The 27,213-nt window shown below is 44.7% G+C and overlaps 1 protein-coding gene across 3 annotated transcripts in view; it reads right to left on the minus strand.

Annotated features, from left to right (window-relative positions):
• PAPPA2 (pappalysin 2) overlaps window positions 1-27,213 on the minus strand; it is a 263,647-nt gene that overhangs the window by 220,328 nt on the left and 16,106 nt on the right. For all 3 annotated transcript variants that reach the window (XM_053248611.1, XM_053248609.1, XM_053248610.1), the window contains exon 2: window positions 17,350-18,406. In XM_053248611.1, the coding sequence (XP_053104586.1) occupies window positions 17,350-18,406 (1,057 nt within the window). The remainder of the gene's footprint in view (window positions 1-17,349; window positions 18,407-27,213) is intronic.

Consider the following 27,213-nt stretch of genomic DNA (forward strand, 5'->3'; position numbering starts at 1 on the left):
CACAGGGAATGGGTATTTAACGCTTTCCTCTTGTACCATGGTCCTGACAAAAATGGCTCTCCCAAAGTTGTTGTTAACCTCAGAAGGAAAACTAAAAGCAGCCTTGGAAGGAAATGTTTTCATTGAGACCATGGACAAAGAGGAAAAAGTTAAACACTAGAGCTATGCAAAGCAGGGCTGATTTGATTTGAGGGCCACCTTGGCACCAGAGATTCCCACACACACACTGATCCAATTCACCCTTCAGGGGCCAGTCTCATTCACATCAGCCCAATTTGAAGGAATGGCTTCAAATCAGACTGAAGGTTTGGCCCTCCTTGCCATCTCTTCTGACTCCTTCAGTTACTGGGGAGGAGAGGAAGGGTAGGCTACACCTTATTATTCCCAGCAGCAAGGAAGCAATTTCTTGTGCAACACTGACTTCATTTCAAAAATTACTTCCAGGAGGGCTGTTTTCCTGCAGTCCAGGCAAAGGTTCAGGTTTTCTTGGGAGTTCTAGTATTATCTGTGGCTGCTGCCAGAAGTCATTTTAAAAATGAAGCTGGTACTGTGCAAAAAGCAGCTCCCTCGCTGCCAGAAGCAAATAAAAAATAGCCACACTTTTCTTAAGGGGCCAGGGAAGTGTCGGGGAGGGAAGGCGAGAAGGGCCAAAGTGGGCCAGATTAAAGCAAGATGAACCAGACTCAAAGCTGAACCAGACAACAGTCTGCTCAAATTAGGCCAAAGCAACCAATTCACTTCAGGCCTTGAAACATTGCACAGCCCTATTAAATACCGCCTCCCTACATGCCATGGTTCTCACCCCCACAAAACAGGGAGACAGACAGACAGACACACACACACACACACACACACACACAAACACACCCCTACACAGTTTTCAACCCAACATATACAGGGACAAACTACAGATTTAACATAATGAGGCTCTCCAAACGAGCAGTGTGGAGAGCTGGGTGAGGTTTGGCGGGGAGAGTGGGTCAAGCCCACTCTCCCTGCACACGAGCAGCTAACCCGCCCTGGGCAGTTGGATCGGCTGCCCACACAATTACCAGCTCCGTTTCTGAGCCGGTAGGGGTGGTGAGGATTAAGGGGCCGCCTGGTCCCAGCATGCCCTGCGTGAGTGCGTGGGGCATTTTGGGGAGATTCCCGTGCTGGGAGGCTTGTTGGAGCCTCCTGGTCGGGGGTCTCTTTGTGAGTCGCCGCGCTGCATAGCTGCGCCGTGGTGACCCATGATCCGAAAAACAGAGTCAGCAAAGTGCTCGCTCTGCTAACTTCATTTAACAGGAGGAGACAATTAGGCAGGCTAGCCGCCGGGAACCACATGGCTCCCACGCGTGGGAGAACTGATGGCATAGACAAGTCCGTATGTTACTGTGACAAAGTACACAATTAAAACTGCAAAGAAAACAACAACAAAACCCTTAATAGCCCCATTTCACAGAACAGTATAAAGGCACATACACAAGACCATCTTAAATATATCTGTTAGATAGATAGATAGATAGATAGATAGATAGATAGATAGATAGATAGATAGATAGATAGATAGATAGATAACCAGCCAACCAGTCAACCAACCAACCAACTGCTACTCCTCCAGAGCACCCAACAGTTGCCACCTAGAATGACTGTTTCACTCAGTTTCATAGTAGGATCAATTAGCCTGTCCTGAGTGTAAGGAGCACATTCCTGGGACTCCACAAGAACGCAAAAAGGAGCGCTGCTGGATCAGACCAAAGATCTATCAACTACAGTATCTAGTTTCCAACAATGATCAGTCAGATGCTTTCAGAAGAAGGGTATAAAGGCAACAGCCCTTCACCATTGTTTCCCCTGCAGGAGGCAGTATTCAGGGGTGTGCTGCCTCTGAAGATGGAGGTTTCATTGAGCTGTTGCAGCTAACAGCCATCGATACTTTCTTGATACCATTCTTGATACTTTTGTCTAATCATCTTTCAAAGCCATATAAGTCAGTGACAGTCACCACTTTTTTGTGGCAGGGAATTGTGGCCACTGCATATACAGATCTTAACCCTATTCCACTTTGAAGGCATCTCTTCATGAGCCAGAATGGCTAGGTGAAATGCAAGGAAAGGCCACATCTTCTCTTTGCACAAGAGGTGCTTGGGCTCCTGCAGCTTCTCCAAGCTTGAGATTCCTTTTTGAAGCAAACAATGCTATCACAAGATCAACCTCCTATAATTCAGCAGCACCAAGCGGCAGAGAAGGCCACATTACAGCAAGAAGGGGTCAGCAAAGCAAATGGCTTGGGGCTGAATGGAGCCAGACATTCTGGCTAAGGAGAGAGAGACTCTGAGCCGAAGCCCCAAACTCCGGAACTTCTGCCTAGAAAGCAGGGCAAAGCTAAGCATAAGGAAACAGAAAGGCAAGTGGGTTGCACACAACAGGGAAACAAGAGGATGTCAGCTGGGAGCAAAGAACTGCAGTGATGTTGATTCAAGGAGACATGTAGGGAGACAGATGAGTCAGATCAGGGCTGCACATTGAGGAACCGCCTGACGCGTTTTTGAATAGGATGCAGGACATTCTTGGCTGACCTTAAGAACATAAGAACATTAGAACAGCCCTGCTGGATCTGGCCCAAGGCCTATCTAGTCCAGCATCTTGTTTCACACAGTGGCCCACCAGATGCCTCTGAGAAGAAGTCCCAGGCAAGAGGTGAGGGTGTGCCCTCTCTTCTGCTGTTGCTCCCCTGCAACTGGTATTGAGGGGCATCCTGCCTCTGAGGCTGGACGTGGCCCACAGCATGCCTACACAAGTGTCTACGCATTGACAATGCTGTCTGTTCAGCATAGATGGCAATGTACTGACAGTCACTTCACACAGTATGCATTTTCTACTTGGAAAGCACTTCCATGCAAGAAAAAGCATAAGATGCACACATAGATGTCATATGTTAACATCCCATGTGCATGTAATTTGCTGTGTGTACAATATCACGAAAAGTTGTAGTTTGCCGAGGCTTCCCAACATGAATGCCTTACGTGTACATTCAAGAAAATATACCTTGCAGTCTACACATTAGTTTCATGCTTGTTTTTTTGTTTTGTTTTGTATTTTTGCTTTCATGTAGGAAACACATAATGCATTAATGCAGCCCTGAATCCTAGACAGCCATGTTCCCTTGCTGCAACTGGCTCCTAATTGCAGACAATTCCTATCCAGGTCAAAGGAATTATGACATTATTCAAGATACTCCACCCAGAAACTCCGTGATTCTATAGATATGATGTGTTACAAGAATTAGCTCACTAGGATCAGAACAAGGCTAGTGGCTAATGCCACTAGTCCTTTGCAGAACAAGGCTCCATGTTAGCTAGTATTTGGTTTCCAACAGCAGTCAGCCATATGCGAGAACTGTGAGAAGTTCACAGTTAAGGCATTATGCAACAGCGATGTTCTATGGCAGGCATCCCCAAACTGCGGCCCTCCAGATGTTGCTGAACTACAACTTCCAGCATACCCAGCCACAAAAAATTGTGTCTAGGGATGCTGGGAGTTGTAGTTCAGCAACATCTGGAGGGCCACAGTCTGGGGATGCCTGTTCTATGGTCTCACCACACAGCATGAAGCAATTAGAGGTACAGCACTTCTAATCATAAAAGCTGCATTTGGCTTGACCATGGCTAATATCCATTAATAGACCTAACCCATGCCTTTCTCTAATCCTTTTTTTAAAAACCACTTGAGGCCTGTTTTGACACTTGTCTCAGAATGAGGTGGCAGAAAGGACTGTACACTTCAGGCTGCAGGAAGGAGATCCTTGAATTCTTCCCAGGTTAAACAAATCCCAAAAACCTCTCTGCAAGAAGGAATTTGCAACACCAATGAAAAAGGTTCTAGCCCAACCCACTCCCTGCTATTAGCTATAGTGAGCTTATTTACATATGGGAGTAAACACAACTCCCCACCCCTGCAGTCTGAAGTGGTACTCTCCATTCTGTCACCTCAGTATTCTACCATCTCATTCTGCTACATGTGTGGATCCAGTCTAAGCTAGTGAATTCCATAAACTGTGTACTGTGCATGGATATACTCTTTTTGTCTGTCCTGAATCTACCCTGTTCAACTTCAATCAGTAACCCCACCAAGTTGAAGTACTGTGTGTGAGAGAGAAAACACTGACTAACATGAAGAAAATTACTCAAAGTAGTCCCAGTAGCAATGCCTAACTTGTTCTTTGAATTTCAATGGGACTACTTTGAATAATTTTCCACCTCATGTCAGTCATCCTGTTTACTCTCTTCATGTCATCATTAGCCCTTTGTAAACATTCTGTGCCCACAATCACTAAATGCCCCCATGTCCCCCAGGTGCCCCCCACATTCAGCCCTTGTCTGTAGATTAAAGCAGTGTACACAGAGAGAGTTCCTCCCTGTGACTGGGAGCCCCAGAGCAATGGCGGGGGGGGGGGGGGTGATTCCAAAACATCATCACCGACCACGAAACATAGTCCCATCCCTGAGGCCAATCCAGAGACGTACAATTTTCAGAATGTTGAAGCCATTTTTTAGGTTTAAACACATTTTTAAATGTTTATAACAATACTGAAGTCTTCAACAGTTGATTGTCATATTATCTATCTATATAAAACACTAAGGTCATATGTGACAAGCCCCGCCCACACAGTGCTTTACCAATCCGAGGGAACAGAGCAGAAGTACCATGTTGATTGGGCAGTGGAGATTCCATATGCAGATAGGGAAGAGGAGAGGGTAGGGGACAAGTAAGTGAGCGAGTGGTAGGGAGGAGGTGAGTGAATGAGCAAGAGGCAGGGAGGGGGGAGTGAGCGAGCGAGCAGCAGGGAGGGGGCGAGCAAGTGAGTGAGCGGCGAGGAGGGGGCAGCTAAGAATGGGTGGCTGACACTGAGCACTAAACAGGGGCTGTGGTGGTGGGGAGGCAAGGAAAGCAACAAAGTCCTAGTGCACAGATGCTCTGTGCGGGTTCAGCTAGCTAGCTATATTTTATTCACACTTCCTCCAAGGAGCTCAGGGTGGCGAGAACTAGGTTCGTTTCCACCCTACTATTTCATTCTCATGACTGACCCAAAATCACCCAGTGCTCCTGCATACAAAAGAAATCCCCTCCATACAACACTAGTACATCAGGGAGAAGGCAAGGCAAGGATAGAACTCTTCTCCCCAACATCTAGTTTTCTATATGCAGAGGACAGTTTTGTATACAAGAGCTTTCAGTTATTTCAGCCCCAAACTTCAGTCTGAAGTGATACAGAATGCTATGCTGGGTTGAGTGTGGACAATTATTCTCCTGCTTCTAAATATATGAGAGCCACCACTTTAAAAGGTGCCTCTTTGCCCAGTTATCAGGGTTTATCATATGGGATTATCAAACAAATATTGTACAGACTTGCTGGGACTGTACAAGTCCACCAGCCATGAACTGAGGTATGTTCATCTGAGGTATGTTCATCTATCATCTTCGTAGGTTATATGATGTGCAAGCATGGGGGGGAAGAGAGCTAACCTAGGGGAGCCCTGGGTTTAAATTCCTGGTTGATCATGAAACATTTTAACCTATCTTGCAAGTTTGCTTTGATGTATGTTTTCCTGAGCTTCTTGGACAAAGGATGGGATACAAACATGATGACAGTAGTGGAGGGAATAATGATGATGATAACAGATTATGATGTTAGGTGTGTGCCTTCTGAATATCAGAAGATAACTTTTGAGTTGCAGTCACATCATTAGATACATCATTTTCCTCCAATGGGAAATCTAGCCCGATCTGCATACTCTTGCTCTGACTCTTTGGGGCTTGTTTGGTTTTGTTGTTTTTGGTCGTGTTTTTTTTAATGGTAGCTGGTAGACAGAATCAATCACACAAGCAGTAATCCTTTGCAAATGGAACTTAATAGATTTTTGAAAAAGCAGTCTATTGACCCACTAGACCTTAATGGCTCAAGAGCAGCTTGTATCTGGCATGTGGATTCACCAGCAGACAGTTTATAAATGCACACAAATCGAAAAGGGTAGTAAAAATCCTTTTAAGTGGCAGGCACTCCAAAAACACAACAGAGAATTTCCAGCATTAGAGCCTTGGCATTTACATTATAAGTTCACATGGCTGTCTGAGTGAGATGCTGAATGGATAACCGGCAGGAAGCCAGCACCTGCTCCGCCGCTGCTGAAGGGGATGACATCACCAAAAAGACAAGAGATCGATAGGTGCCCTGCATGACTTAGATCAGTGTTTCTCAACATTTTTGGAGTCATGGACCACATTATTCATGCGCAGTTTCCTGGAACAGCAGTTAGTAAGGGGGTCACCCCCTCATCCCCAACCCCACTCCCAGGCACCTCCCAAAAAACAATTTCAGGCAGTTCTTCGGAGCTCATTTCCAGGGAGCCCTCTCTGCTGGATAATGTTCATTTCAAGGAAGTGAAATGAACGTTATCCAGCAGTGAGAGCTGCCTGGAAATGAGCTCCGGAGAGCACCCAGTGGCCCCCACCAGCCCAAAATGGTTTTTTGGGGGGGCAGGGGTGATTGTTATTAGTGATGCCTCACAGACCAATACCCAATGCCTCACGGACTGGCACTGGTCCACGGGCCAGTGGTTGAGAAACAATGACTTAGACTGTTAGCTCAGAACAGGATATCATCTCTTTAGACTGGCTCTAGGTTAAAGTGGAGATGTCACCACATTTTGACAAAAGTGAAATTCCAAGATGCATCTGGAGTGTTCACACAACTCTGATTTTATGGCAAGATAGAGCAGACACAGGTTCTGCACCTAGGAAGATGCCTTATACAGAGTCAGGCCACTGGGCCACCTAGCTCAGCATTGTCTACTCTGAGTGCTAGCGGCTTCTCCAAGGTCTCAGGCAGGAGCCTTTTCCAGCCCTTCCTGAAGATGCCAGGGATTGAACCGTGGCACTTCAACATGAAAAGAACAAGCTCTGCCACTGAGCTATGGCCCCATCTCCCCACCCCCACCCACACAGAGACACTCAAACCATACAAGGGAACACAAAAAGGACTAACTGCCGAAATGGGGAAACAAAATAAGAAGGGTACCTGCAGGGGGACATTATTTCACCCCAAAGAATACTCTCCTCACCCTCTCCCCTTTCCCTATACAGGCCATTCTGCTGAATAGGGTTTCTCTTTTTTGTTTATTTTCTTCTTTTTTTAATGATCACTGTAAATCATTTTGACGGACAGCAATAGTGAGAATAGCATCTTGCACATGGGAAACTTGCGTTCAAGTCCCAGCTCTGCCAAATGATCACTGCGTGGGTTTTGAGCAAGTCGCTCTCTTTCAGATTCAATTCCCCCTCTGTACAGGAGATGAGACAGTGACCAACCTCTCAAAGACGTTGTGAGGATGTAATGATTCCTCACACCACCTGGAGATTTCTATATTAGGCGGTATATAAATTCAATAAACAAACGGACAAATAAATGACTGCAGATTATAAGACGCCTTGGAAATTAAAAATGACTCATCTGCTCAGTTTGGCTTTCTTCTTCACAGAACACAGAGGGACTTTCAACACTCTCCTCTCTTTCCTTTCCATTTGCAAGCAGACATCTTCACACCTGTCCTCAGCTCTTATCCAGAGCCTCTGCATAGCCTCTCATTGAATTTAACAAGTTTTCTTTCCAGAAAAATCTGTTTTGTTCCTGTCAAAATAAGGCTACCCCAAGTCTTGGAGCATCATAGTAAAAAGAAAACCATCACCTATTATTTATGACATCATAAATGCCTCACAGGATGCCTGCATGTTTGAAGGCGGCAATTATGGGACCTTTACTTAAAAAGCTGGCCCTAGAGCCCACAGTGATGGATAACTACAGGCCAATCTCCAAAAAATGTAATAATTATTATTATTATAAATCAAACAGCATCTTCCTAATTTTTGATATTTTACAGTATTCATTATAATTAAGAGGAGATGAGCTAAATGTTTTTAATATAACACCAGCATTTTTGAATATATAATAAAACTCCAAGTCCGCCTTTTGCATAGTGTTTGACATGGGGCTTGAAGCAGCGTAATCATTCACGGTCTCACTTAGCATTTCAGTAGTTTCAGAAATGGTTCTACTCTTGGTGGTGGTGGTGGGTGGAGCCCACCCCCATTTTGTTCATTTTTTCCTGTCTCTCTGCATAACCTTCTTCCACTCCTTATTCCCTACTACTAACAATATTTCTCCTTCAGCTGAGCATGTGTCCCTTGGTGCAGCTTATAATATGAAGCCTAGAAGGCAGCCTTTAGTGAGCATTCTGGTAGCTGCTAAGAAATTGTGACAAACTGAGCTTTCCGTTTTTGTTGTTTGAAAAACACCACATTTCCAGAGCCCTCATGGTTTTTCAGGAAAAAAGAACTCCCGAGTGTTGACAAGTGTGTGTGTTTTTGCTTTGTTTTTAGAAACTGGAGCCAGTCCAAAACTTTTCACACTGCTTGACTTTCAGAGGATGTCAACCCCATCAAAACTAACAGGGCAAGTACTGGATGCCTGCTGTCCAGCATCTCCGTGAAACAGACATATGAGATTATAAAAGATATTGGGATGGCATTTTTAGCACCTGGAGGATGATATGTCTCACCGCTCCTGTCCCTCCCCATAATCTAAAACCCTGTTCCTTTGCTTCAGTGCACCACTAACCTTCCCCAGTGTCTGGCAAAAACTGGAATCATAAAACAAAGTAATAAACCAAGCTATGCAATCCAAATAATATGGCATGCAATTTGTTTGCAAGATATGTACCAACTCAAGAATATGAGTATAAAGTTTGTATATACACATGTCTGTGTACCAGTTCTGTACATGCTACAACAAAGTACAAAAATCAAGTATTCTATAAAACAGGGGTTCCCAACTAGTGGTACTCCAGATGTTCCTAAACTACAACTTCCATCATCCCCAGCCACAAGAAATTATAGCTGGGAATGATGGGAGTTGTGGAACTCCTGCCGTAGAATATCTAGAAATTCTATCCATTAGCAAATGTTAGGCAAAGTAGTGAAAAAAGGCCAAATGAAAACCGTATTACACAATCAACCCAGATATTGTATGTAAGTCACAGAAATTCTATAGATTGCCAAGTAAGGCTTAGCAAATGTGGAAAAGCATGAAAAAGTAGCATGTGCTTTCCCTAAGCACTGTATGTTATTCCTAGCAATTATATGGACTGGAATAGGCAATATTCACTTAAAATAACAGGCAAGAAAAAATACATACTATATGTGATTAAATATGATAAATTTTAATTAAGTATGTATAATATATTTGTATATTTGGCCACCCAGAGACGTAAGTTTGGGTGGAGTATAAATTTGATTGATTAAATAAATAAATAAATAGCAACTGATGTGAATACTAATATATCTGTGATGTGCCTTTATGAACCACAATCTAGTCAGGATTCATCAGATACACAACATGGTTATCTTGACTGTAATTTTAATATGAATTATTGGTTATAACATGACAAATCTAATTGGCATGTAGCTTGACACAAAACATTTGAACACAAAAATTCCTCTCTTTTTTGCACATAAGATACCTAGTGTTCTGCACATTGCCAATGCAACACCATGTATGCTTCCTCATCAGAGGGAGAATGTAGAACAGCCGGAAATGGCCAAATGGGTCCTTGTCTATGACTGGTTTTGAATTGGAGGCAAAGGATTCTTTGCCTGCCCGAGTGATAAAGGGATAAAGTATGTTGATTCCGCTCAACATATCGTGACAACCATCAAAACTGGATATGCAGGAAGCCTGTCATTGCGGCTTAGAAACTGGGCAAAGGGGCACCTGTTTAAAGTGGTGATGTTTGGGAGAATAGATATTTAAAACCTTGCCTAGTGTTTTGGAACATGGTGTACACTTCCTAAGTATCATTACACACACTCACGGGATGTGCATGAGGCACGTGCACCCACCAGCGGGGAGCAGTTCCCTTAAAAGGCAGATAAGGAGCTGCTCATCCCTGCCCCGCCGCTTTTCTGTCAGCAGGGCCCGCTCTCTCTACAGCCTCCATGCAGCATCAGCACGCACATGGCCAGCGCACCTGATGGCCATATCATAAATGGCACTGTGGGAAAGTCAATACCTCTTTAATGAAGTATATACAAGAAGTCATACAGACTGCACCAGGGGCCTGTATAAATGTCACATAACGTTAGATTGGCATGTGCAGGTACAGACATAAAATGAGCCCTGAAGGTCCCCGATTTCATACGAACACCACTATTTGCAAATACTTTTGTGTCTCAAATGTGATTCACACACACACACACACACACACACACACACACACACTTGAGGTATTTGAGATTTCCTAGTGAGAAAATACTGTTCAGGTGGACCTCGTTATCCGTGGAGGTTCCATTCTGCCCTGAAACCAAAGAGAGCAAAACCACGGATTGAGCGAATGGGAATTGGGGGGTTTAGGTTCCTGGAAGTTAAGAACGCCTGGGAAAGGTTAAAATAATTGAAATAAAATGCCATGCCATGTTCCACAGGTCTGCAACGATCCAGCAATGCCCCTGAAATCCCCCCATTTTGGTAATTTACCATGAAAAATCATGGATTTTTAAAAACAAACAAAAGAGCCACAAAATTGCTCCTTCAAGCAAAATGGTGAACCTAAATGACCTTGGAAGTTATTTCTGGCCACCTACGTACCACGGATACTTGGGCACTGACAAATATTAATCCTTCATTTTACCATTTATACCAAGGAAGAGTCTCCATTGTGCAACTGCAGATATGCAAAACCCAGGAGCGGAGCCAGCCGAACAGTGGCCTGTGTCCGGCCACACCCAGTGGCCCCTCTATGTGTGCGATGTCACACACACAGGGGCATGGCTCAGGCTCTGGAGAGCCTCGAGCAAGCTCTCCCCCACCCACGCTGGGCTCTGGAGAGCCCGAGCAAGCTCTTCTCCCATCCATTTCAGACAGTGTTTGCTGCCTGACCAGCCTTTATTTCCCTTTCTCTCCCTCCAGCGAGGAAGAGAAAGAGAAATAAATGCTGTCAGGCAGCAAGCGCTGCCTGAAATGGATGGGGGAGAGCTCGCTCGGGTTAACCCGAGCCCAGCCCACACCCCCATGCATGTGATGTCACACACACAGGGGCGTGGCTCAGCCTCTGGAGAGCCTGATATGCTTTCAAATCCTGTTCTATGATATGCTGCCTATCTATGATATGCTTCCAAATCCCATTGGAACAATGGCGGCTCCTCCCCTGACGAAACCACGTGTGTTAGAGCCGCATCTAATGAGGTCCACCTGTACTCTGTTCCTAATTCCAGAGGTTGTTTTCTTGCTTTTGTCCATAGTGTCACATTGCCCCCAACTCAATTCTACTTGCAAATAAACAAACTGCTAACAAAACAAGCTGTACAAAAATGTGGATTAGGGCACACATTAAAATGTATATCAGAAGGAGAAACCTAATTATTTATTATTTATTTAACATATTTGTATAGCAACCAAAACGCAAGTCTCTGGGTGGTTCACAACAATAAAAAGAACAAGTAAAAAGGTTAAACCATTACAACAATTTCAAACTTAAACCAATGTTAAAACGATTTGAAATAATCAAACTATTAAAACAGTATCTAATTAAAAGCCTGGGTGAACAGATGTGTCTTGACTGCCATTTTAAAAGATGTAAGAAATGGGGAGGCTCTTTTTCCTGCAGGGAGTGCATTCCAAAGCCTTGGGGCCGTCCTTGAGTAATAGGTTGGAATGTGCATACAGACTGTATCCACACTCAAAATGTGTATTCAGCTAAGCACCTGAATGCATCTGATGTATGATATATGCTTCCAAATCTGACAAGTGATATGTACATGGGAGGAGACATGTGTGTTTGAATCTCCTTAGCTGGAATGAGATGCAAGTTTCCTTAAAGGGTTCAGATCCAAAATGGGAAGTAACCAACAGCCTATAAACTGGGGGTACTAATACTAAATAAAGACTTACACCACCAGTGTAAACTCTGGTAGCAGTCATTCAGAATCAGCATAAATGCCTAACTGCACATATTTGCAGAATCAATACTCACAGATGTGTGGACTAACAGTATCTAAGATTTGTATGGGGAGGGCAATACAGTTAGTTTTTTCTGTGCTGACCAAATGAACAGGGCTGGAGCCACCATTGAGCGGATGGGTTCAAAGAACATTACCGCGAGCCACGGAAGGGCCGTGCAAGTCCTCCGGAGTTCATTCCCAACCAGCTGGCTGGGTGCATTTATTTCCCTTTCTCTCCCTCCAGAAAGGGAGAGAAAGGGAAATAAATGCACCTAGCCAACGAACACTGGCTGGGAATGTGCTCCGGAGGGCTCAAGTGGGCCCTCCAGAAGTCAGACCACGCCCACATGTGTGTGAGGTCACATGCAATGGGCATCACTGGCATATGCAGCCGTGGCGGGGATGGGGCAGAACCCGCATCTCCATTCCATCACTGGCTCCACCACTGCAAATGAATCTAGTAAATCTAAACTGGAAGACCTGTTGACAGTCACAAAACAATAATTAAGACACAGTCTCCCAACTTGGGTGCCAAATTTAGTGAGAGGCAGGGAAGAGATAACACTTCAAAGGGAATCTAAAAAGCAGGTTGGCAGAGCAGCCTGCTAGGCAGCCTCGCCCTTGCCTGTTGCCTAGGCAAAATTCAAGCCTGACCTGAAGTTTTTATAGGTGAACCAGATCAGGACAGAGCAATGGGATTCCAGGGGTGGTGGACTTGCACTGGATTCTGAGGGGGCATCACCACTTTAGCTCTGAGAACTTTTCCATGAGAAACCCCAAGTGGCTTACTGAAAGGAACAGCATATCCAGAAGTTTCTAGTTCTTGATCATGAGAAACTAAGCATTCTCACCACTGTTCCCTCTAAGGCATGCACACACTCACAACTTTTCTGATGTCTGCTCAGCTAATTTTAGATCCCGCGCAGGTTGAATTAGGAAGGCCCCACTCTGAATGCATGTGCGCTCACAGTGCCTTGATACTGCTGCCCAGAACAAAATTCAATCCGCACAGAGATGAAAAAAAAATTGAGGGACCACTTATTCCCACATCCTTCAATGAGGTCCTTAGTATGTTGAATCCAGTACAAGATCTGGATACATCTATTCATGAACTACTCCCTATTAAAAAAATTCTTTGCCGTACTATCTCGGGCAATAAAAGCTCTTTTCTCCTTACTCTTTTTTAAAAAAAAAAATCAAAATATATTTTTAGATCCAATGGACTTGGTGTTCCAGGTTGGAGCAGACTGTGCAGGCTAGTGTTCTAAGTGTGTGTCTTTCCCCCCCTCTAGAATATAAAAGGGCACTCAATAATTTATTGGGGAAGATTTGTAATATAAGGATCACATTTTAAACTCTGCAGCAGAGAAATTTTTAAAAAATTAAAACCCAAGCCCTCTTCTCCTCCCACAATGTTGCCCTTGGCAGCTGAAGGTCCCTGGCTTTTGGAATTCTCTCCCTCATGGCCTCTTTTGGGCTTGTTTGGACTGCAGGGCTGTGGAGCCTCCAGGTTCCAGGGTCTCCAATCTGCCTCTCTCTCTCTCTGAACAGGAACAATTCCTGTTTCCTAAAAATAATGGCCTTGGCTGAGCCAAAGAAAACTAAAAACAATATATTCATTTAACAACGCTAATAAGTTTCAATTGAACTTGCCAACTAAAATGCTAGCTAAATCATTCCGGAGGGGCCTTCCACTGGACCTGAAAGAATCCCACGAACTCCTCTTGCTGACACACATATTTATTTTTGGATAATAACAAGCCCTGAGGCAGGGGGGGCAGTGTCAGCATCTCTAGAGAGAAGCTTTCTCTGTTGATTCGCAGTGGGAGGCACAGCCAGAAAGGGCTATGCATGGTGGACATACACAACCAAAACTAAGCACACCTGAACTAAGCACATTTGTGGACTGGGTCAGCAAACAAATGGGGTATAACCACCACACTACAGATTTAGAAGTAGCCCTCTTTTCCTAAAACCTCTTATTTCAGAGAATAAGAAATTCTCTTTTCCTATAACCTTGGGTATTAGTTTTGCCAGGGATGCCCATGGAAGGAGTCCCTCCACCATACACATACACACACATTCTGTGGAAGTGAAGTTACATGAGCAGAGCTTTTAGAGGATTAGACATCAGAATGAATGGCCCAATTCATATGCTACTTCCCCCACAAGGTGGTAGTGAAGGGGAATGCAAGGACGCTTCACATGGGAACATTTTAAGGAGGCTTCAGCCAAAGCACTCCTCTCTCTCTCTCTCTCACACACACACACATACACACACTCACCCCTCCCTCAGTAATGTAGGAATACAGTCCTACTTGACAGAACTGTTGTAGGAATGTTACTGAGTAAAACAAATGTGAAGTGTTTTGCATGCCCAAAAAGTGCTACATAAGTGCTTTCAATGAATGAAGCAAGAATAAAAGTGTTCAGCACACCCATACAACAATATCTCACCTTTTGCTCTCTGAGGCAAGTAAACTTCGAGGCAAGTATACTGTCCCAACTGTCAATCTGAAAAACTCAAACTCCATACACAAACATGCAACACAACAAAATCATGAGAATATGTTTATTCAGTTACTCTGCATAAACTTGGTCTATTTAAAGGAAAACTCAGTGCCAAAGGAAGCCCATGTTTACATTGTTCTTCACATATCTTTGTAGGCATATGCCTAAAACAAAAGCCAGTTCTGACTGTCAACTGGGCAGGACAAGCATCTTACTCAGCTTCAGAAGCTGTGTGCACTCCCAATTTTTGTGAGTAAACAACGGTGGGGGAGAGAATGCTTGTGTGTGAGGCCCCCGCTGAGCTGGACTTCAACCCTGTTGTTTACTCACAGACTATCAAAAATCGGGAGTGCGCACAGCTCCTGAAGCTGGTTAGGATGCTTTGTCCTATCCAGTTAACAATCATCAGGACTGATGGTTTAAAGTTTAACGTGGTCAATAAATTTGCTAGCTGAAAGAAAGAAAGAAAGAAAGAAAGAAAGAAAGAAAGAAAGAAAGAAAGAAAGAAAGAAAGAAAGAAAGAAAGAAAGAAAGGCATTTTCAAACACAGGTATCATTTACATAGGCTTCTTAGGAAACAAATACTGGTGGCAGCTGCCTATTTTCTGTACACTTGGAAGAGAGTTGTAGGGATAACATCAGGCCAAATCTAAAGAGAAGGATGGGTAACCTTGCAAAATATAAGCATTCCACCCCTGAATACTAAAACATTTAAAGACATTCCTTGAAAACGTTCAAGCCTATGCCCATCTATCCAACTTGGCAGGCATAGTTAATGAAAGTATGGGATGTGGCTGGCTTGGTTAAACTAACTGATTGGACTAAGACAAGGGAGTGAAGACAGCGGGAAGATAGGTTTGTTCAAAAATGGCCTTTTAAATTCATTATTGGTAATGCACAACCATTCATGTTATTAGGCATCATTTAACCCAAAGTTGTTTGTAATTTAAACTATTTGTGTCATAGGACTTTTCTTTCATTTCCCTCCGTTTCAGATAAAGCTAAGGTAAAGGTAAAGTTGTGCCGTCGAGTCGGTGTCAATTCCTGGCAACCACAGAACCCTGTGGTTTTCTTCAGTGGAATACAGGAGGGGTTGACCCATTGCCTCCTCCTGCACAGTATGAGATAATGCCTTTCAACATCTTCCTATATTGCTGCTGCCCAATATAGGCGTTTCCCATAGTCTGGGAAACATACCAGCGAGGATTCGAACCAGCAGCCTCATCCCTAGGCAAGTTACTTCCCCATATAAAGCTACAGTAGTATTTTTTCCTTTGCTTTAAGTTACCTTTATTTTTGTATCTCTTTCTCTCAATTCTGCTTTTTAATTGATTTGCTTAAATGTATAGCATTGTAAGGTTAGTTTTTAAGTATTGGTATTAGATATTGGTAATGTTTCTGGGTTTGTATTTATAAATAGATTTTAAAAGGAAACAATTTAAAACATTCATATAACATAGAAAGTCTTAAGTCTGGCTTTAAATCCATTTTTTTTAAGCTGAAATTATCAGGAAGCTGAATTCTATTTCTGGTTACCAGATTCTGCATGTCATCTTGGGACTGCAGAAGGTGAACAGGCCCAACTATAAGGCATACAGCTGTGAAGCAGAATGAAGAGTAACACTGGATAACGGGGATCACTGAAAAACTACAGCTCAGGATGACAGACAGCTCAGGATGACAGAATGTTATAGGAGAGGTATGTGTGAGCAGGGCCAGCTTCAGGGGTGTAAAGACCAAACAGGGCATCACACAGGGATGCCACTCGGAGCAAAACCAATAATACCCCACCCACCCACCCCCGCCGCATAGATGTGGGAGGGCACTTTCAGGTTTTGCACAGGGCAACAGTTAGCTCTGTATGGGAGAAGAAAAGGCAACAGCTGAACTCATTACACTTCCACTCAAAATGATGGCGCAGTTCCCAATGCCTGTCCTGAAGGATCCTCCTCAGCCTTTAACACAGCCGTGCAGATGGGGCAAAAAAAATGTCTCACAGCCACACAACTATTAAAGACACAGGAGCTTTATTCTGGTAAGGAGTGAGGTTTTTTTTAACACATTCCACACCGGAAAACCTGAATGCCACTAAGTGCACCCTAAACAGGTATCCCTGATAAGTGTATCTGTACAATGTGCTTGTTTGCAAACCTAGGTTTGTCATATTCAAATTTATGCTTGTCAATTTTAAATGTGCACCTACACAGATATGGGGTACACCTAAAACAATAATGAGGCTATTCTCATGACCACCTACAGAAGGGCAGGAACATTAAAACCTGGGTTGCAAGGCTCATGTGGAGCCCTCTAATCCAGTATCCCACCCTCTAATCCAGGTTAAAGGGGCAAAATCCAATCCTACCATTGCAGCCCTAATCATGTGTGCAATCAGGGGTGTGTGCTGCAGCTCCAGGCAGCCCGACTTCCTGGAGATCACAGAGTGCTAGTTAAAGAACGGCCAGGAAGTTGGGAGCTGCAGCATTGCCGCAGGCAGTCTTTCAGCTTCCTGCAAATGCATTATGGGATACTGGAGGACTTCCTCCTCCAGATCCCCAAAGCCTCTGCTCATATGGGGGAGGCAGGAAGGCTCCTGCCTTCCCTGCAGCCCTCTCTAGCCAGCAGGGAATTTGGTCATGTGCACAACCTCAATATGTAAAGTGGCTCTTAGCAAGCCTAAAAAATCCAGTGGTGGGTGTGTGAGGAGAGAAAAAGCAACATAGCACTTCATCATAATTGTCTGGTTGCTTAGAAGCCCTGAGACAGTAGCCCCAACCACCACCACCCCATTGTCCACTCCCCACTCACCGTTGCAGAGAATCGGGATCAAAGCAAGTCTTCCTTACATTGGTCACTTTGGGGTTGCAACAGTCTCCATCATCAAAATTGTGCAGCATATTGTTGCATTCCATGTTGCAAACACCATCCCGGCGCTCCCAACAGTGCCCCAGCCGGCGGCAGTCACCCCCATCGTAGCCAGTCAGTGGATGTTCACACTCAGGGTCACAGTACTCATTGCCAATCTTGCCAGGTTCACAATTTACCAGGACTACACGGTGGCGGAGAGAGGAGTTGTAAACCTTGTGAACGCTCAACTGCCAAGTTATGTTGTAGGGGCCAAAGGCCTCAGTCAGCACGTGGTGCTGGTGGGCAATCTGCTCCTGGGTAACAGTAGGATGGAGACCGTCGTCATCATGGATATTGACTACACTGTAGCGTACCACTTTCTCATTGCGCAGTGGCCAGTGGCTGTTGTAGTGAGAGATCAGCTCCACGTTATCACAGGCAGTCTGCCCACAAAGCGGGGGCATTAGTGGTGACAGAACCGGAGACTCTGGTGCTTGAAATGACTCCATAATTGGGTAGCCTCCATCCTTGAATGTCACCCACTGCTGCTGCAAGCGGCTAAACCTGGCGCTCAGCAACATGGCAGGTTCTCGGTCTTCAATCTTTCTCAAGAAGGCCCTTTGGAGTTTCTCCTGAGGCAGGGCAACACTCCAAAGGGCTAGCAGTGCCAGATACCCACGGAAGTTGTGCCCTTTCTCGGAGTTGTCACCTCCCAGAATCAAGGTGCGGCAAGAGGACATAAATGAGCTATGGAGGGCACCAGATTGCTGAGAACTACGAGCTACCCGTGCCCCATTCAGGTACAACAGCATCTGCTGCCCATTGTAGGTTGCAGCCACATGAGTCCATGTACTGAGCTGGTAGCGGTGGTGTGCAAATATGGTGGAGGGTCTCTTGATGCGGTCTGTGCGGAGTGAGAAGAAAAAACGGGCATCTTTTTTCCCAGAGTTCTCCTGTGTACGGATGCCTAGAGTCCAGCCTTTGTCACTGGCAACGTGGGAGCAATTGTCAAACACACCTGAATGGCAAAGAGAAAGGAAAACCATAACAATGCAAACTACGTAACTGTTTATTGTTCTATTTTGATTTGTTGCCAGATACCTTGGATACAATTTTGTGGGAAAAACAGACTAATTGAACACAGGGAATACTACTATGAAGACTAATCGTCTCTCAGCTCTGGAACAGAAGCAATGAACTCAGTAAAACACGCTGAAGGTGAATCTACATTACATCTTTAAACTAGTTTGAATCCAGGTGGACTGTCATAGTTTTCCTCAAAGAATCTTAGGAACTGTAGCTTAGTAAATGTCGAAAACTCTTTCTTGGATATACCAAGACCCTTCAGAGAACAACTCCTAGCACTTTTTGCTAGGGAGTTCTGATAGAACTTCCTAAAATCTGGAAACAGATTTAAATTTGTCCTTCTAAGCTTTGTTTATATATTGCACTTGGTCTGAGACTTGCTTCTCTTTGCTATATCTTATTTGGGCTGCAATTTTAGTTTGTTTAAAAACAATTTTAACAATTTTAACCATTTAATTTGTTTTTATCTTATGAGATTGATTTTACTATTATTCTGTAAAATGTTAACTGTGTTTACTCCATTTTATATTTGTTGTGTTTTAAATTCTGTACACCACCTAGAGATGCACATATAATGCGGTATAAAAATATGATAAATAAATAATAAATACTCTTACTAGGAAATAAGTGCCATTGAATGTAGTGGGACTTACTTCTGAGTAATACACGTCAATTGCACTTCGAGAGTCAATTTAAATAACCAAGCACATATTTCATGAGGTGCCATTTCAAACGGGGTTGTTTGTAGCTATGTCTTGGGCTATCCTAAAGCTGACTACTGCTTCATTATTCATGGACCATTGTGGGTAGCAAGAAATGAATCTACACAGAGAAGAACACACTGCCAATTCTCTTTAAATATGGAGCTGGCATACCATAGTGGCAAAAAGACAGTTATGAAGCAAGACAACCCTGGCTGGAATTTTGCCTCTGCCATGAAACTCACTAGGTGGCCTTAGGCAAGTCTCTCGGACTCCACTGCAACATAATATTACCCCTTACCATCCAGGATTTTTGCCCCTTAAAACCATTTCCTGTTTTCCCCACTGCATATACATCTAAATCAGAAATATCTGAAGCCCAAACTAGATGATACATATTACCATTTGACTGCACACTCAGTTTTTAAAATACAAATAGCAGCTGCACAGGGCCTTGATCTGGATCAGAACTGCAGTGTTGGGGGAAAGGTGCTTTTAATTTTTTGCCCCCATTGTCCCAATCCAAACTGCCTCCCACAGCTACTATTTAGCAAGGAAAGCTCCCAATGGCACCCACTGGAGCTTTTTCCTTGCCACAGGGGGCATGGGACGGTGGTGGGGCATGAGACATGGGATGGTGGTGGCAGGGAGTAGGATTTACAGGGCTTCTGTCCCCATACTGCAATGCTGATCTAGACTGCAACCATATGTGACTATTTATCCCCTGCTAACTAAGCAAAGAGGCAGCTTTTTAAAGTAGTGGTTCTCTTTATTGAGCAGGGGGAGAGCAACTGGCCCCATCCATCCCCAGCACAGCATCCCTCCAGTGGCTATTGCTGGTGTTTCTCTTATTTCTTTTTAAATTGTGAGCCCTTTGAGGACAGGGAGCCACTTTATTTATTTATTTCTATGTTAACCACTTCGAAATGTTTGTTGAAGAGCGGTATATAAATATTTGTTGTATTCATAATTCATATTTATATGTAAAGAGTCAAGCACATAGGCCTCAGTCTCAATTGGCATATCATCTACTATGGGCCCAAGTGATCCAATCACACCCCAACACAAAGACAATAATCCATCCCCACTTAGTAGAGGCTGATTGGAAGGAGACAAAATAAAGCAGGGAATCATGTGAAGATATGGAACAGGCAGTCTCCTTAGCAGGTAGGTGCTTTGAATTCCTAGGAGCCTTCAATCAATTATAATTAATTTCTCCCAGCCTACCCTTTGGGAATCACTACCCTATTTGCATATATTCCACTGATTCCATCTGGACTTGCACAAGTCCACAAATCTTGCTGGACTCTTTGGGACAAGCCATGCTTTCCCAAGCTGTTCACCATCGAGGGCAGCCAGTAGTCTTCCATGTCAGAGCAGGCACCGAGGCGAGTCTCACGAGCAGTGAGACCTGCCAGAGGGGGTTCTGCAGGGAGAGCGGGCTTAGCCCGCTCTTCCCACAGACCATCAAGGCTTCAGCCCTGGGCAGCCGGATCAACCGCCCACACGACTGCCGGCACCATAACGGAGCTGGCGGGGGCTGCGGGGATCAGGGGCCGCGCAGCCCTCGGAAGTTCCAGGATGCCCCATGCACATGCTGGAGAGACCCCTCCCGACGGGGGTCTCCTCATGTGTTGCCATGGCACGGAACCACGGCAGGGCAATACACAATCGGAAAACCCAGGTTAGCTGAGTGCTTGCTCCGCTAATCTGGGCTAAGGGGAGGAGTATTTAATCAGGTTACCCTCTTTTGAGAAACCAGGCCTGCGAGCCCGATAGTTCCCATGGTCCATGGAAAGTGGGCTAAGCTCCCTTAGCCCGCTTTCCACTGATCGTGGGAATTGCCTCACCATGTCACACTGTCTCAGGGATTAGAACCTGTGTTGTTCAGCATTGCAGTCTGCCTTGTTCCCTACCAGTGGAGCTATCCAGAGAGTTGGTGCTGACTAAGCCCCCAGAGAAGCATCACAGCAGACAGCTTTGATTGGATTGCTTCTGGTCTCAGTCCTATCTATATTTCCTTCAACAGGCAAGAAGTAAGGCTGTCTAAGTGAACAAGCAATTTATCCAGTGCTTACTAACAAGTAGAAGGTTGCTGGTTTGAAACCCCACTGGTATGTTTCCCAGACTATGGTAAAACACCTATATCGGGCAGCAGCAATATAGGAAGATGCTGAAAGGCATCATCTCATGCTGCGTGGGAGGAGGCAATGGTAAACCCCTCCTGTATTCTACCAAAGAAAACCACAGGGCTCTGTGGGCTCCAGGAGTCGGAATTGACTTGACGGCACACTTTATTTTACTTCTATTAGCTGGCTCATCCTAAATTCTGCAACCAGGCCTCTCAGATTCTGCTCTCAGGACAAACATAATGCAAGTTAAGTGCTTGTAGTCTCCAAAATCTGCTTCCATCCTCATGTCCTTGTTAATTAAATAGGATCCCCATCGGTATGTAGGGGGACTATATGCCAACTCCATCGCAAGAAACCAATCCCTCTGTTTGGAATCACTGAAATTCATTCATTGGGGAGGGGGGAGGAAACAAGATTCTTCATAATTGGAATTGAAGGTCTTTGGGGCACATATCTTATTTACTAAACGTTATCACACAATGCTTTTGGTCAGGTCTATATTATTAATAAATAATAAACCAAATGATTTGTCTACACTGGTTGAATATAGGAGGGTTAATTTAATTACATAAATTGGCTTTATTTTCTCTTTTCATTCCAACCTGCTGTTCATCAGGTTAGGGCTCATAGAATATTGCTATGGCAATAGTTAGGTGGAATGGACACCAACAGGAGAATCTATTCCAATAGGTTTTTGTAAGCAAAAAAGATTTTTTTACACTTGCATACTGGAAGCCTCACCCAGATCCTGCTCAAGTTTCTAAGCTTTTAGCAAAAACCATGCACAAACCTTCAAGGTTTTTGCGAGATCTAGAAGCAGGCTTTAATATAATACAAGAAGCAGAAGTTCTCAGGATTCCAGTTTCTGCAGTGGGGGCCATACTCTTTTCTTTGTCATTTGACAAAAGTCTCCCTGTAGCTGTGTACAGCAGGGCAAAGGGAGAGGAAGTCCTGCCCCTGGGGCTTGTTTGAAGAGGGAAATGCCAAAAGTGTGATGGCGGGCATTTCTGTGACCATAATCCAGTCTCACAGTCACAGAAGCACCTGCCATCACACTTTCTGCTCTTCCCTCTTTAGACAAACCCCATTGTAAGCATGATTGGCAGGGCGTGCCGCTGACTGACACAGTGAGAGTGGGACTTCCTCTCCCTTCGCCCCTCTGTACAGTGGGGTGATTTAATGACATCTGAATGAGGCTAAAACCACTGACTTCTCTAGAGTCCGTTACCATCATTCTAAAGGCCTTATCCATCATGCCTTATAAGGTTCTGTCAACATCCTTCTTATGGTTTGTTCACACCTGTGTTCCCTCTAAGGCGTGTGCATGTGTGCACGCTCAAAAGTTTTTAAATGTCCACTCAGTTCATTTTAGATCCCACTCAGGTTGAATCAGGAAGGCCCCACTCTGAATGCATGTGCGTGCACACTGCCTTGATAGTGCCACCCAGAACAAAACTCATTTCGCACACAGGTGAAATTAGAAAGAACGTTGGTTCACACTAACACAACTTTTAAGAATGCACATTTGCCCCTCTCACATCACATACTCCTCAGCATCCAGAGCATGAACTGTTGTACATTTAACTTCATCCACATTCATCCACATGCAAACATCATTTGGGGGCTTGAAAAGTCCTTTCCCATCTATCTATATATTTAATTCTCATAAACGTACCCGTCGCTAATCCCATGTGTGGCAGCTCTTGCAAGAGCAGCTGCCTAGGGGATAGTGATGGGGATGGGAGACAATGGCGGCGGCAGGCCAGCCTGGCCCAGCCACCGGAGGCGGCAAGGGGGGGGTAGCCTGGCTCGGCCGCCGGGAGGAGGAGGTGGGAGGAGCTGGCGGGCTGGCTTTCTGGCTGGCCTGCAAGCCAGAAAGTTGGGGGGAGGAAGCGGCCCACCAGCCAGCCCGCCAAAAAGCACCATGCGGGGGGAGAAGTGGGGGGGGGGGAAGTGGCCAGCCAACCAGCCAGCCAGAAAGCCGGGCATGCCAGCATGGTGGTGGTGGGGAACAGAGATGGTGGGTGGACCGGCTGGCCGAACAGATGCTCTGCGCCTGGCCCAGCTAGTTTTGTCTTAAAACTCTTCAACATTTGTATTTTAGACGTTTCTGTTTTTAGATCTATTTCACATTTCTTGTTTGTAGGATGTTTATCTTGTTCTAGTTGCATCTTCCCCTTCTACGTTTTTAAGCCACAACAGGAGCTCCTGTGTGTTGCAGGGTATTGCAACTAAAATTAAAAGTATTGCAGGGTAAATAAAAAAGGGACACAGACACACCTTATCCACCCCAGAGAACAATTTTTATGGAACGGCTAAAAAAAATGAGGAGGACGACGACGATGACAACAACGAGGGCTGTGGAGACAGGAGGCTCTTTGGATTCCCTACCTAAATAGGCCTCTACTGTGCTGATTGTACTGCTGAAAAGAAAACTGGAGCATCACGCAATTCTGAAAATCTGTCTGAAAGATGTTGGGTAAAGATGTTGGCCTCAGGAGGGATCAGTCTCCTTCTGTATGGCTGTGTTCTAAATCTTAAAAGCTTTGGCCCACAGATAAAAAAGTTTAGCATTTAATCCCCTCCCAGGGGGACACAGTACGAAAGGCAACTCCACAGGCCCTAGGTCTGCCCCACCTCCTTTGCCTCACTTTCTCCATACCCTGCTTTTCCCCCTTCCCATTGCATTGGCTCTCCAGTCTTTCCATTATCATCTCTATGGGGCTGCTCCACCAGCATTCCACCTGTTTCCAGAATGTAGTGGTAATTACTTTTGCACATGGAAGTAGGAATGAGAACACCCTGGCGTAAGATTCAGAAGTCGGTTCCTGACTCAGATCTGGATAATTTATGCTTGCAATTTCAAACCAGACCAAATCTGCCCCACTGTTTACCTCACCTTAAAATAAAATCAGAAGCCATGTGGTTTGAGTTACTTTGACTGGTGCTGTTCTCTAGATTATACACTGAATTGGAGATGGGCTGAACTCCAGCAAGATGAAATTGTTTAATAGAATTTTATTATTCCTCAAAAATCCGTGGTTCTTAGTCAGTGGTGTCCTGTTATTTTGACCCATGGGCTTTGCCATCTTGAGTAACATTATGCATGTCAATCAAGATGATGTTAGCACACAGAAAAATTGCCTATAAGCCAACATCCTGAATTGCCCAAAGCATGCAGGATGACTATGCATATACAGTTGAACACATATGTTACATAAAACAAACTGTAAACCGCCCATTGCCATTGGATGGGGTGGTGTAGAAATGTAGGAAATAAATAAAGTGGGCATGTGTAGAGTCAATTCTGTTGCTAGCAAAGCTTTTTTCTGCCGGGTCCCAGGAGCCCCCTCGTTCGTGTTAGAGTCTCCAGGCTTGGAGATCTCACTCTGTACATGCTAAGGAGCCTCACAGCATCATGAGCTCTCTGTTTACACACATGGGGACAGGTCACTCAGTGGCAGCAGGCCAGTTGCCCCTAGATTTGGCTTCTAACAAGCAAACTGTAAAGGGGAGCAGATGCACGCTCTCCCTAATTCTAAGTAGACCCCAGAACTAAAAGTAGGTTAACTCTCTGCCAAGGCCGCTCTGCCCTCAGAGTGAACCGCCTTTTCTTTCCCCTCCTTCCACAAAAAGGATAGCAGTCAGCTAATGCACCAATAAGCTGAACAGGAAGAATACAGATAAGGCCTGCGAGGTAAAGTTCCTCCCATCACAAAGAAGGGTGAGCAAGTGATATGAACCTAAGAGATGCACCCATCAAAAATACTGATTAGATTACTGGGACTTTTCCATTTATGCAGATACCCCTTCTTGCGCCTATGCACTCTGTTTCCATGACAAAAGCCTTGGCATACCTCAGCGATTCCCACATTCTTACACTCAGGAAGGAAGATCAGTAACAATGGGATCCTTGCCAGTCCCTCCCAACACACCTGTTAGCCAGCAACAGTCAACTGGAATTTGCCCCCAGGATATGTTTTTGGGTATAAGGACCCCCAATTACATGATCCAGTGTGCTCCCTGGTGCCTCTCACTTGGGACTCCATCGTGTGCTCCCTGGGATTCACATGCTCTCTTGTACACTTCACTTGGGACTCCATTGCTTACTCCATCAGCTTTCTGGGAGATGTACTGGCTACCAGCCACCACACAATACAGTGTTCAGTATTTCATGCCCTTTTCCAGATCAGCTTTCTTGCCAAGCCTGGTCTTCCCAGACTTCCTCACTAATCCAGGAAGCTGGGTCTAAAGAAGAAACACCCTCCTGGGATCACCTCTAATGACTAACCCCTTCAACCTTCTTGCACCCACCTTGTCCTGACCTGTTCCTGAGGAACCAAGTTCATCAGTGGTCCCCAGAGTCCTTTGTCCAGACAAGGTAATATGAGCCTTTGCCCTTCCTTGGGCCCAAAATCTATCTCTGTTCCCCTTTCTTAGATCCACCCCCACCACCCCACCACCCTTCTCTATAAACATCTTTCTCTTCTCCACCCAGGAACTTACACAATTAGGACTCTAAGCTAAAATGTGTTATTGCAGTTAAACATATTTTTGATAGTAATACTGCTTTAACCACATATTTATCTCCTTTGTACTCCTTCCTACAATAAAAAACTTCTTTTCATTTTGAAACTTAAATCTTGTCTCAGTCCAATTCATTTCCTGCATCCACAACTTTGCGCAAATTAAAACTTACGTGAAACTGTTCCTTTCTGAACTAAATTCCCCATGTGAGCCCAAAATGTAGATTTTGGGGTGTTCAACAATCACCCCAGAGCAGTTTCACTAACAATTCTCACCTTCAGCTGAACACACAGAGGGCAGAGATGGAGGCAGCCAGCACACTCCTGCTCTCCCCTCCACACTTTTGGTGAACGTGTGAGAATAGGGCTTCTCTCTTTCTGCTCAATTCCAAACAAATTAGAAGGGTTCCAGGCTTGTTACTGTAAGATAACTCATCACACCAACAAAATCCTATAGACTTCTGATCACATGGGGGCCTTTATTCTTCTTAACCTGTGGCTCGCTTCACCCCAGACACCCAGTGACATAATGGTATCAAGGTCTGTGCAAGAAATAATGCTTACATTCCTGAGCAGCACAGTGTTACCAATTCTGAAATTTACCTCTACCAACAGCATTACCCCTTGAAATATAGTGTATGCAAAGAATCTTTCCAACACCCTTGCTCAAAAAAAAAAAAAAACCCAAAAAAACAAAAATCCACAGGGCAGAGCTCTAGCAAGCAGGGTTGTTGAGCCTTTTCAAAAACAACTTCTGTGATTATGAAAGGCACCTGGAGGTTGAACATCTGCACCCCACATGGCTATCTGCCCCACCTCAGTCTGCAGCCATAGTTCTCCACTCTGGAAGTCTTCAAACCTGCTACCTTTAGGGGATCCTTTCTACAGCAGTGCTCTGCTGATAGGACTCCTGCATGTCTGCTGCAGAACCAGTCCACATTGCACAGGGTTCCAGAGATGTCTTCTATGGGGCATACTCAGTAAACAAGGGGTGCTGGGCCTCACTGAAACCTCCCATGAACTGAGAGTGTACTCTAGACAGACTTCGGTCTTTCTCGTGTGGTCTACCTTTCTTTTTTAATACCATCCCTGTAGTCCACTGATGTGAGCTAAATTCACAAAACTAAAATACGCATGCTTAAGGCTTACCTAACCAGTGATGCAGAGTATACACTTTTGCTTAAGAGCAGAAGAACCACTTGCTGAATCAGGTTCATCTCACCCAGCATTCTTTGCATGAATTCCACCAACCTGCAAGCTGGACTACCATCTACATTCTCCTCCACTCCCCTGCTCTGGAATATATCCTGTACTCCCCTGTCAGTACAGGGCATGGCAAGGAAAGAGCCTTAGTGGTGGGCATGCTGTCTTTATAAAGCA

This window comes from Hemicordylus capensis, chromosome 4 (genome assembly GCF_027244095.1).
Source record: "Hemicordylus capensis ecotype Gifberg chromosome 4, rHemCap1.1.pri, whole genome shotgun sequence".
NCBI lineage: Eukaryota > Metazoa > Chordata > Lepidosauria > Squamata > Cordylidae > Hemicordylus > Hemicordylus capensis.